The following is a 12956-nucleotide window of genomic DNA, read 5'->3' on the forward strand; positions in this document are numbered from 1 at the left end:
CCTCTACAATGGTTGCCCATTTATGGAACAGAAACCAACTGAGACGTACAGTCCTCCATTTCCTGTGACCCAGCAGTGAACAGTTAGAAACCATGCTGGCTCTCTGGCCAGGTCTGTCTACCAGTCATCTAACTAGTCACTGGAACCGCTCACAAAGACTTCCCCGGTCCCAAGTTTTGAAAGCACTTTGGCAGTATCGATTGTCTGAATATGATTTAGGCTTCCTCATAAAAAGCCTGAAAGCAAGTGTTTATCTTTTGCTGGCTGTTTTCCAAAATCAACAGCAATATGGCAGCAGTTTTTCGAATGAACAAATGTGAAAAAGGGAGAAAATAAGGCAAATGCCCTCCACTGCTAAACATAGATCATTGCTAGCTGGACTGGTCACTTCATCAGCTGGTCACTTCAAGGTCAGATGAGTACACTATAAGCCAGTTCCAAGGTTTTTATACTGAGTGAAAAAAGAATGCTGGGCCAAACTTTTTCAAAGCTTAACATAAATTCTATTTGACAAGTGCATGACGTGTGATAATGTAAAGCGGATGCATCCTCTGGAACAGAGACAAACACAAACTAAATCATTATTTAGTCTTGCAGGCAAAGGATTTGATGTGGCTCTTTAGGAATTCATCTTAGCTACAATAAAAAGAGAGGAAATGAGAGAGAGAGGAAGAAAGGGTTATGCTTCATAATTATTTTTAATAATATGGAAACTGGATGTCATCAACAAGGGCACAAATTTGCTATAAAATACTCAAATAAAATGTTTGAATTGGGCAGCTTCCAAACATTCCCGCTCTATAAATATTCTAGTCTACAGCTTTGGAAAATATGGAAATATATATTATACTGGCCTTCATAATTCATAACGCCCATATGAACTGCTGTTTTATAGCCAAAAGTTACTTCTACTGCTTTCATTATATGTGACTAAAGATCTACTTTTAAGTAAGTTCTAATCAAGCATAAAACCATTTTTGAAGCATGACCGTAATTTATAAAAATGTCTCTCACAATTACACCAGCCATCTCAAATCTAACCACTTCAGTGATGGCCAGTAAAAATCTATTTGGCCTGTATTCATGGATTATACAGCCACTTCAAAGAGAACTCAAAATGAAACAAGAGATCCTACCTGATTCTCGCTGTGCAGAGCCACAGATTATATACAGAGAAGGCTAATGATGATCATCACATTTGATTAGCTTGCTAGAGTAACAATAAACATTTAAAACTTTTTTAAAAGCTCCATCTGTAAAGCCCAAGCGGTAGAGCGCTAAGCCACGGTGCAGTAGCCAAGTACTCAAATTACAATTTATTATATTTCTTTTTCCGGTAGTGACAAGCCAGCTCTCATGTCAGTTATCTGTCTGCTTAACAGCCCTTGCCCAGGAAAAACAGTTCAACTAAGATCACTGACAGCTAGAGACATATGTGTCACAACCACACCCCTTTCTTCCTGTAACACATTGGCATGTTGCCTTGCAGAATCAGAAAACAACTCTATATGCATGTTGCATTTCCCTAAACGCTAATGAAAGTATGTAATGCATTAACATACTTGTCTGCACCTCGATATCTTTGTGTTTTAGTCTACTTAAAGTTAGAAGGCAGATCATTATGGCATTTTTCACACTGCCCTACACCCAAATAAGAGACATGTATTTATTCTTTACTACATTTATTAGAGTAAATATTGCAGTAAGTAGTAAGTCTATAAGGGATTGCAATTTAGGATTCATTTCAGAGTGAGCCTTTTCGCTGTTTTCTGAATTGAATGGTGCTACTTCCTTTGTGCAAATTCTGCAAAGATGTAGAAATGTGGCACTCTGCACCTGCCTATGAGGATGTGGTCAAAACCTGAGATCGTGTGCTTTACTCTAAAAGTGTTCGATGCACATCACCAGTCAGATGTGCTAACAGCAGCCCAAACAATTGAAACCTTACCAATATTTAATGTGATGTTTATGCTGTCCAGCATTATTCAGTGTACAGCAACATTATTTTATGTGGAAAACTTGCAAATAGTTTGTCATGTTGCTGTCAGCTTTGGATAAACTGGTGTCTTGTTGCTGTATTTTCTAAAACACCACTGCAGAACACACACGATGAATGGGTACTTTCCAGTAAACAAATGAAAGAAACTAACGGTTGGACTGTCTGTTGGCAGTTTACAGTTATAAAAAAATAAGACTGTGTTAAACAAGTGTAAATATATCTCATGTGATACAAAGTACAAATATGTGTTTCCTTAGGAACTAAAAAAGTCTGATCAGAGGCCCCACCCATCCGCCCATCAAAGAGAAATGAGCAGTCCTAAACAACTGCAATTTTCAGATTATTTCATCATATAAGCAAGATTTATTTGTAATGTAGGAGGAAACTATAATCTAAAAATACAGAAATCCTCAACTCAATCCTCTACATTCAGTTCAGGGTTAAATTTCTATAATGCACATATACATGTTGGTAGTTTATTTCCACTGATGAATAATTTATTTTTATCAGATACATTCCTTTCAGTTGTAAATATGAGCTTTCTTATCATGTCACTGTATGTAACTTTCATCTCCGGAGCAGTGGTTCTCAAAGTTGGGTCCAAAGACCCCCAGGAGTCCATGAAGCATATCCAGGGCATCTGTGATTTTTAAAATTTATTTGTGGTGGAAATCACAACCCATCATTATCAAAGTTGTTATATTTATGTTTGAGTTCTTATAGTTATTATTCTCTTTTACAGGTCATCTGAAATAAATGTATCCAAACCTCAGTAACTTAAAAACAAGTAGGACAATAAATGGGGTATAAATGGAGTATAAAAAAGGGGTATAAATAATGTCAACTCAGACCTGATAATTTCTGGTGGCAGAAAGTCCAAAAATTAAAAGCTTTATCACTCCAATATTGTTACTATACAGATTTAAATAATGAGACTTTTTTCTTCATCCATCAAGAATTGTCTGTTCCTTTGCATGAATTATTCATTTTTCAGCTGACAGTCTTATGGATGTTATATCTTGTGGCTACTGACCTTGGTTACTCGGCTTCTTCTGGCTGTCCCGGCCCGCCCCCTCAGGCATGGTGTGAATATGGCACAGGAACTATAAACCTGCAAAATACAGTTTATTTTAAAATTAGTCACAATAAGAAAAAATGAGCTTAGATATGTACGCTTTTATACAGCATTCTAAGCTGAAAGAAATTCTTCCAATCAGTCAACAAATAACGTCTGAGCACTGAAACTGTCAACGCCCCAGTCTGCTGCATGTCAAGAACATGTTTAAAATGAAAGCTTAGAAGTGGTACAGAACTAACGTCTATTTCTTACCACAAAGGCCAACAGAAATATTGGACTGTGTCATTTACAACTGCTCTTTGTTCCAGTGTGTTTGTGTAAGCAAACCCGGTGGACTCCCCAGCGCTGATACACAGGTAAGGGAAATAAACATAGTAGTTTTTCCTGATTAGCTTAGAATATGATTTTCTTTCCGCAGTACTTCATTCTTTTAGTATAAACTGAGAAAAGCGAAAGGCAAACCCGCCCTCTTTATCAGTGGTGCAGTGCTTTCCGTTTCTTTCACTCAAAGAGGAAGGCTTTGGATACAAAAAATCACTGGGGGAAAAATGCCTACATTCTGAGCCAAAGCAATTAAAGAGCTGAAATCCAATAGAAGTTGTTTGAGAAACAGGGGGTGGGAGAGACTTGTAGAGACTTTCTTTGCCTTTCTGAACCTCTATCGCCCTTAGAAGAGGAGAAAGCCGAACATATGTAATGGTTGGCGTGGACACAAGAATGTGCTCTTCTCTTGTTCATGCAATGTGTTGAGCATTTGTCCTGTAAGTCCAACAGGAACTGCTGTTACAGTGAAAGGAAATAACAGGGCCGACAGGGCTCTGTCTGCAATGCACTGGTGTTTATTTATGGTGTTACCATAGACTGTCTCTCAAGTGACACCTGCCCTTGGCCTTTACTCCCATCTTGCCCTCTGTCACAGTACACCACCAGCAGGGGGTCGAACTTCACAATGTTACCTAAATAGAGCTTTCGAGCAGATCTCAATAATTCAAACAGGGTTAGAGGTTTGCCTTTCCCCCTGGCTTTTTGTTTTACAACCAAGGAGTTAACACTCTCTTTTCCTGAGCTTTGATTTATGTATGTCAATAAATCGGTATGTATAATCTCACGGTCCATATACGCGCGAGAGACTGTGCTAGTGGCTGTATAACTCCTGCTGCTGAGGCCCTGCTGCTTGCCTTCATACTTTTGCTGTTTAGAACTTTTGCAAACATTGCGATTTCCAAATTACTCTGGCATAATGCCCTGTAGTGTCCTTTCGCGTGTTTTTCAGCACAGTGCCCTGGGTCTTTTAGAACCTAATTTCCAGTGTTGCCTAATTAAAAGGCATCTCACTTCCTGTAACTGTGAGCTTGAAGGAGGCTCCGTGGTTAGACCCCATGTACACTTTTTTGGCTCCAGAGCTTGTTTGTTGAATTCCAGAAACAGAGTTGCAGCAAGAAGTTGCTCCTTTACCACTGTGAAGGTTCTAATAGAGGGTAAGTGCCTCCTCTGGGGGCTGGGGGTATTTTGAGGCCGAGTGGAAATGGACCAACATCTGTTTAATTGACCCAGATGTTAGAGTGACTCTTACACACTACTCTGTACATTTTAATGTAGAGCTACGTCCTACGTGTCAAAGTTCATGCTCAGAGCGATCTAACATGCTCCTCAGGCAAAATGCTGTCATGATGAAAAACACATGAAGGGGAGCTTTCTAAAACGTATAATTTCACATGTAACAGTCGATCCCTCATGGCATGCTTTCAGGTGCATCTGCATGCTCTCCGAGCCCTGCTCCTGACAGTAACAGACAGAGAGACACACACTCCCGCTGACATATGGGAGCACAGCTGTACAGCTGTGTGTGTGTGTGTGTATATGTGTATGCGCATGTGTGGACGGGAAAGAGGGGAGTTTTTTTTTCTTTTTATGAGTGATTGCGGAGGCACTAAAGAAGTCCAGGTTTAAAAGCCCTATGTGCGAGAGAGATCTGGGTTTAAGAGTTGTATAACTTAGAAATGACTAAGTGCATGCATTACAACCTAATATGGTGTGTCCCAGCTTTCTCTTAGCAGAACCATGTGTAGACATGTCATATGTAATGAGGAGGCAGTATGTCTCGCCTACATAGCACATTTGCAATCGTATAATAGTGATGTCATTACAGTGTAATGTGAATGATTCAAACAACCTCTACCATAACTTGTGGTTTTAATAATAAAAAGAAAGAAAGAAAAGAACATTAAACATATTGCCCATGTTAGTCATTATCAGCATTTAAGTTTTACACTGGAAACAAATGAAAACTTGTGAGTGTATGTCTCACATGTACTAGTTCCAAAAGCCAGGTCTCCAGCATTCACTAGAGAATCTGGTATGTTTTGTTAATGAATGTGGCCAAGAACAGAAAGAGCCAGGATGACTGATATGGCAGACAACCAGCCATAGACTTTTTCCCATAGCCCTTCGGCAAGATATTTTCGTTTACTCACCACTAACTGCTTCAAACAACATTCTTTAATACCTGTTTTAAACGGAATGCTGTAAACTTTTTTCAGTCCAGTCATTAAGTCCATTCTCAAGTGATGAAGCCCAACGAAGGGAACTCCAAAAGGGGGACCGCCCACGGCAGCCATTTGAAGGGTTGTTCCATACTGAGGTGATGAAATAGAGCAATTACTATAAAGGACTCTCCAAAACAGTCGTCCTCGAAAGGAACAACCGATGGACACTTTGCGCCTGAGATTCTCTGCCCTGTTTTTACTCTGAATTCAACAATGGCCATGGCAGTCAAGTTTACCTACAAAGGTAGGTCAAGTTCAAGGACAAAGCATTACATTTAGTAATAGTAAAATGTACTGAATTGAATGAAACTACGGACAGCAGTGCTGCAGCAAATATGTTCCTATAGGTTTCATGTTTTTATCGCTAGCTCAGGTAACATTCTGCAGCTTGTGCCTTTGTATTTGCTTAGTCTTTTTGTTCATTATTATATAGAAGGAGTAAAATGCAATAACCATGTGATCTGTATCTGTTTAGTGCTCCAGATATCTGTATCTGTATTTAAATGTCAAGTAGGAATGGCTTAAACTTGAAGGTTTTTGTTTGTTTCTTATTACTTAGATATGAGCTTTACTACTATGCCACCACCATACACACTGGAAGACATTGGAAGAAGTGGTAAATTCCAACAGCATGGTCAGTGAATACTGGCTCCTCAACCTCAGCTACAACACTTCATAACTGATCTCAACTAGAGAAATAAACAAAAATAAACAAACTAGCATCCTAATTTAAACCAGAACGGCTATGATCAGGCAGTTACTAAGGATGAATGAATGAATACTGTAAATGCATGTTAATGAACATGGTCTTTGTTGGTCCTGCAAGCTTTATGTCTCACTCACACCCACACAAAAGTAAATGTATTCATATTCAGTTACATCCCTATTATATTGAGACACTCATTCTTGTTTACATGTCAGTGATTATGTGGCGATAAAAAACTGGCTTCGGCTTTGAAAAAGTGACTTTTTTGCGTTCCAAATGACCATTACCTTCAGCCCCTATGATTTCTCACTGTGTAACCTTCAAAGAGAGTAGGGCATAGTAATGATCCCTTCAGAATGTACCACAACCTGTATGTTGCTCATTGTGCCACAGTGTTCAAAAGTTTCTTTTCCCACTGGAAACTGGAACACGAAAGTGCATATACATGGTGCAAAGAGCCAATCAGATTACAACCTTCAAGGTTCTGAAGCTTGTACCCAGAAAACAAATGCTATATATTTGCAAAGATATCAAATGCTTTGTGGCCGGCACTAGCACACTTGCATTCATATAAAAAAATAGAGCCACTCTGTGGGCACTATATTTGTTTGTGTGACTGTGTGTGAAAGTACAAGGTTATACTTTGATGTTCAGTATTTGACCTGCTCACTGAGGAAGGCCACCCAATGGACCCAAACACAAAAATAAACAGTGAAGACATTGCAGAGGAGAGACATGAGCACCAGCCTGCTTGTGCCATTGTCCACAAAGAGGGGACATCATTGTTTCTTTTCTAGCTGACCTTCACATTTCCCAGTGGACTCAACCCCCCTGTACCACCATTCATCGGCCCATGGCACCGGACTCTTCAGTCTCCCCCTCATTCTCACCAAAAACAAAGGCCCTCTCTTGTAGCCTGGGCAGCAACAATGAGAAATGTTTGGTTGAAGTAGATGCCTCAAACAGGGCAGTAAAGAGCAGACAAAACCATTTCATATGTGATCCTCAAACACCAGGGTGAAGAGGAAATAGAATGTTTGTTTGGTTGTCCTCCATGTTCAAACAGTCCATAAAAAACTTCTCTAAAGCTTGTTGTGTTGCAAGTAACAAGTGGTATCGTAACTGTTCTGCCTTCAACATCAATATCCTAAATATCCTAAATGGATACTATTTGGTCTTGTAAATACTTACCCTAACTTACAACAGATGTGGGCTGTACTCTTGTATTAGTAGATGGCACATCTATCTACCTATCTAAGATTTCTGGTTCAATTAGCTTCTCTGCGTAATCTTCTCCAGCCCATATGTTATTTGAATTATGTGTACAAAATAATTCCATGAAACTAATATTGTGTACATATTTCATGCACTTGGCATGCTCTAAATCAGACATTCTGAAGTTGTGAAAGATTGGACCACACTTGGCAACTCCCTGAAAGAACGGAGCAGCTGTGTGGGTTAGTAATCGGTTACATGTGAAAATACACACAAAAGCACCTACTTAGGAAATAACACAGTTGGTTATAGTCCTGGACTGTAAGACTGAGGCATTCCTGCAGGCAGCCCGTGACATGGCAGGGAGAAATCTTCTAATGACATAATGATAAGCAGCTCGGGCTGAAAATTCAAACCTAAGTCGTTCTGGCTGTCTGTGAGGCATCATAATTTCACATAAGTGTGGTTGTTACCCTAGAGTGCATACAGTTAGGGTAAAGGGTTTGACCAGGAGAGCTGCAACATCCAAACTTTTCCAAAGCACCATAAAAGTGTCATCGGCTGTAGTAAAGAATGAGACTGTAAAAAAAATGTCTGGAGAGCAAATGTTATCAGCTTGAGTCTCTCTTACGAGGGAAAATCCCTTTGTGTCTCTGCATGTGACTAATTATAGCTGGTAAGCCATGCCAGAATGGAGTAAATAAAGTCCTAAGTGTCTGTATATCAAATAAAAGGTGACAGAAAAGTAAGCACTGTTATCACTTAATCATGGGTGGGTGGAAGTTAGTTGGTTTCTACATTTGAAAAAAAAAAAAAGATAAAAGAATTTATACGTGGCGCCTGAAAAATGCATGTCTATAAAAAGTAAGCCAAGGATGATAATTAAAAAGGAATAAGAAACTATAAAGACGATAATGATTTATACAAGGGGAAGACACAGGGAGATGTGCTGAAAGGGTGTCAGATGTCTGAGACAGCACTATCCATCCACGGATCTGAGAAGTCAGAACAGGGAGGTGGGCTGAAAGATTCATAGAAGACAGTAACAGTTTATAGAGACAGACAGTGTTACTTCTGAGTCAGCAGGCAACGAACAGTCTTCATGAACCACCTCACATTCAGAATCGTAAACGCAGCTGTAGAGCCACTGCTTCCTTCCAGACTTACTCCTCCTTTCAACTAAAGCCAACTTCTATCTCTTCCACAGGCCGCCAGTGTATCGCTGGGCTGGGAATGCTGCTGTAAAAGGGAGATGAGTGTAAAACTATGCTTTTGGCTTAGCAGGAGAAAAGGAGAAGCTGCCTGTTACGTATGTGTTAAACTGTCTCCATCAAAATGCTCACATGGCCATCTACCATATCTATACATCATCAACATCATCTAGTCAATATTGTTACTCTAGTTCATGATGCAATGCAAAACTAGATGTATGCAGGCAAAATTTATGGCCTGGCTAATCATAAAGAGTGGGACTATTATACTGAAAGAGCATTAAGCATAACAAATGGGCTGCAATAGTTTTATTGCAGTAGTTGCAGACACTTTTTGGCTTTTGTTCTAAAATAGTTCTTCAAAGGACCTGAGCCTGTTCCAGTTCTTGGCAAAATTTTTAAAATGCCACAAGAGAAGAGACATGGTTTAAAAAAATGCCAGAGTGTTAATGAAATATCATCCTCTTGATACAAAAAGCACAGGATGCACTACAGATATATAGTCTGTATATAGTCAGTATATGGGCTGTAGTCATGTTGTATGATACTGTGCAGAGAACTGGGAAGATCATCATCATTCCTCTTGTTGGGGTTTAGAAAAAAAAAAGGAAATGAAGATTCAGGTTATTCCATTTACATGCTCATGAGGATGGGTGTTGCTTTCTTGAAAAGAGGAACATGCAAGGCGCAGGCTACTTGTCAAAGTCCCTCTACAGCAGAGGTGTGAGAGATGAGTGCTTTCAAAGTAAACATGTAACTTTTCCATTCAAGGCCCTAAACATAAACTTAACATCTTTTAGTTTCAGTTCCCATGCTTTCCTATTCTTCTCTGAGACTCCAAATGGTAAAACCTCACCCTTTCTCCTCAAAGACTCCCAGGGTTGCTATCTACGAAATATATTTTCCCTGTGATACACAACAATATTCAAGATAAACAAGTAGCTGGGAAAAGACAGGAATCTCTTTCAGGGGAAATAATTCCATGTTTTGCTATGACAGGGGTATGAGCAGGAGTGTTGGGCCAGAATCCGTGACTGTCATGTTTTGCCAAGTTCTACATATATGTATCCAACAGGTCCACAGTGTGTTTACACAGAAAATAACCAGAAGTTGGGTGCTTTTCCAAGAGACAGCATTTGGCAGACAATACATTCTGTGTGTTGCTAAGCTTTAGCACAGGTGCATACAGAGCAAGCATTTCTTTTGTCAAATAATCCATTTTGTTAAACCAATCCATATGTGATCAGAATTCTTCATCTCAGTGATACCTGGCAAGCTCAGAGTTTGGCATGGTTTAAGGATTCAGGATTTGGTGTTTGCTTTTGCAGACTCTCACATGGGTTGTCTACACACAGTATTTGTATTGCATTCAAAGAGCACATGTTATATGCGTGTAAATAACAACACTTGCAAAATTCTATTATGTTTTCAGATTTTTAATTATGATTAATGTCCTTGTGCTGGCACAAACCAGGGCCAATTCTTGGCATGTGAAAGCAATTGAGCACTAAGGCCAATCTGACTCTGATGACTGTCATCCCTAGCATGACAGCTAATAAAGCAATTTATTCCAGACTCAAGTAAATGTCTGAATATAGAGCAGGCCATGTTTTATTTCTGAGCTCTGAATAGTCAGCATTCCAGTTGCTAAAGAAAATAAAGTCAGTTGAGCAAGAGGGGCCGGAGAGCAGGGCCAATGCTCCAGGAGTCCGCTTTGCATTTATCTACAAGCAGATCTGTTTCTGAGGGCTTTTAAGCAAGCCTCCTTGACTCCAAAGAATCTGCCTAAGCTACAATTAAGCTAATAAATCAGAGTGACAGGAATGCATTTGGGAATTTAGGCATATAAATGTTGTGTAACAATGAACCATAAGGTATGGTCCATAAAATGCAGATTAATGATGAATAAAAGTGCAAAGTCAAATTGCTCGTCAAAGCAACAGGTTTCTGATTATAGGATCCACATTATGCAGCTCGACTAAACATTATTCTGACAAATGAAGGTTATTAGCCTAAAATGTCCCATGATGCCAAGATGGCGCTTAATTTCGCTTAATATCAAGTTGAGGAATTATAAACTGAGTAATTTTCTGTTGAAACAGCTAAAGGATATCAGATTACTACCTTGACATACTATTTAGTAGGCTATGGTAGTATGGTTACTATGTATGCAGAAGACTTTACCCTCTAATGATGTACTGTAGAACTATAGATTAGTGAGTGAAAAGCCAAAAGTTCTTGTCTTTACTGACAGAACTTTCTATTGTTCTATAGAGCATCGTTTTCCCCTTTCTGTAGTGGAAAAGGTTGCACCACATTGACTGGGGAGTTGATTCATAGCCTGCTGATTCAGAGAGTGAGAGTCGGTTCAGTAACTGAATAAAGTTATAGTGTAGTGTTTTGGTTTTAATAAAACCTTATCAACCACTCACTCACTCCTCACACAACACAACACAACACAACACAACACATTTAACAGCTTTAACTGAAACAAAAAGCTCTCTGACTCATCCCTAACAGTAAGCACACTAGTTGCTTGACATGAAGTGTGCGTTAGACGCCAGGGAAAGGTTCGCTTGGCATCATCACGGGTATTTAACTGACACAAGCTCTATCAAGATGCTATCTTACCTTCACAGGTGTGCAGATCGGAGTCATCAAAGGTCCCGAAGTCGTGCACTGTGATGGGTCCTTCTCTGGAAAACCTTTTCCACGTGCGTCGATGAAGTAAGTTTCCCAGTCAGGGCGCATTAGTGGGACTCTGTGCGTAACATTGGCGCAGGAGAGGAGAAGAGCAGCCGTGCTGTCCGCTGCGCCTCACGCACACGGAGAAGGAGAGATCCACACTGCTGTGTGTTCAGCTCGCGCTGCTCGGGAACGTTACTGCACCACTGAACGCCCACTAACGGCTGAAGGTCACACGTCACTCCAGCGGTTACACTGCCGGTTACGAGGACACAAAAGGCTGGAAGAAAATGCGGCGAAGCTCACCTATATTTGCATATTTCCTGTTTCCCAGGTCTTCCTCTGTGGCAGTAAAGCTTTGAGGAGAGGACACGCGCGCGCGCAGTTTCAGGGAGGGAATAGTCGCGCGCGCTCAGTAACCTCTCACTCATACTGTATGAGCTAACTCATAACTGGTAGTTTATGGGAAGTAAAGCTAAGAGCTTATGATACGAGAAATGAAACGTTCATAAGGCTATAGTGAAGGGCAGGACCAGCCTTTCTAGGAGGGGGGTTCAGGACACTGACACAGATCCAGTTCTGATATGATATTGTAGTCTACTATCTGCACATCTTGTATAAATCAAGGGAACTGAACTGATGTGTAGGCTATATAATTAGATGGTTTTATAATCTGCTGAGGTTTCGCCAGGGGCTGCAACTGTAGCTGTCTGTGGTCCACTGAATATTTCAATAATGCACTGAGATCATCTGAGATGCAACATGATGCAAACCAAATAGTAATAACAATAGTAAGAACAGAAGAGTGAACCTAATCACAGTGTTTCTAATGTAGTGACAAAATAGACAAACCTAAACTAATTAACAGCTACTTATGTGTTGGCTTAATTCCAGAGCACAATATGTCTTTATTTTCCCACAGTGACACTGGTTAGCTAAGCCAGTCATGCTTAGCTCATGTTAGCCTTCTCCAACATCATTAGTCCTCCATAGCTCTTTTGACAACTTACTTGACCATCCATAATCTCAAAATTATTACACCAATGGGATAGCTGATGGCCAAGACATGCAATCTGAAATTCTCAGTGCTGACAGTTGAATTTCTTCATTCTATGCTTTGTATTGGCATACTTAAATCTAACATTTAAAGTCTTTTTTAACATGCTGGAATCTCTGTGCCGCCTTTCCCTGTGCTACCTTCTTACACAAGAGAATAAAACGATTGGGTTGATTCCACACAAATGTCAAACTTAGTATGGAAAAATAAAGTTGTGAGCACAGGAAAAAAAACTACTTTTAAAATGTTTATATTTCACTCCACTTAACTTCTATATTTCATTTCTCTGGTTGAATTATAGAGAAAATTGCGTCATATCAAATACATGGAGTACTGGTCCAGACACGTCACATCCAATAGTGCCAAAATGTCACATCCATAATGCCAGTATTTTCAAAACAATTTTTTTTCTATACTTTTTTGTGTTCATTCAAGCCTCTTTCATATTATACATATGAT

The 12956-nt window shown here is 39.7% G+C and overlaps 1 protein-coding gene and 1 long non-coding RNA gene across 4 annotated transcripts in view; one reads left to right on the top strand and one right to left on the bottom strand.

The window, feature by feature from the left end:
- plekhg2 (pleckstrin homology domain containing, family G (with RhoGef domain) member 2) overlaps window positions 1-11953 on the bottom strand; it is a 42788-nt gene extending 30835 nt beyond the window's left edge. Inside the window, exons 1-2 of one of the 3 annotated variants that reach the window (XM_053239874.1) lie at window positions 11387-11951; window positions 3033-3110 (exon numbers count right to left, since the gene is read on the bottom strand). In XM_053239874.1, the coding sequence (XP_053095849.1) occupies window positions 3033-3081 (49 nt within the window). In that variant the 5' untranslated portion in view covers window positions 3082-3110; window positions 11387-11951. The other 2 variants (XM_053239873.1, XM_053239875.1) reach the window with 2 other exon arrangements.
- Window positions 3119-11388, top strand: LOC113532676 (uncharacterized). Its single transcript, XR_003403364.3, has 3 exons — window positions 3119-3433; window positions 5618-5867; window positions 6183-11388. It is a non-coding gene; the product is annotated as an uncharacterized LOC113532676 (long non-coding RNA).
- Window positions 11954-12956: the final 1003 nt, after the last annotated feature.

The sequence above is a fragment of the Pangasianodon hypophthalmus genome, chromosome 14, assembly GCF_027358585.1.
Source record: "Pangasianodon hypophthalmus isolate fPanHyp1 chromosome 14, fPanHyp1.pri, whole genome shotgun sequence".
Classification (NCBI taxonomy): Eukaryota; Metazoa; Chordata; class Actinopteri; order Siluriformes; family Pangasiidae; genus Pangasianodon; species Pangasianodon hypophthalmus.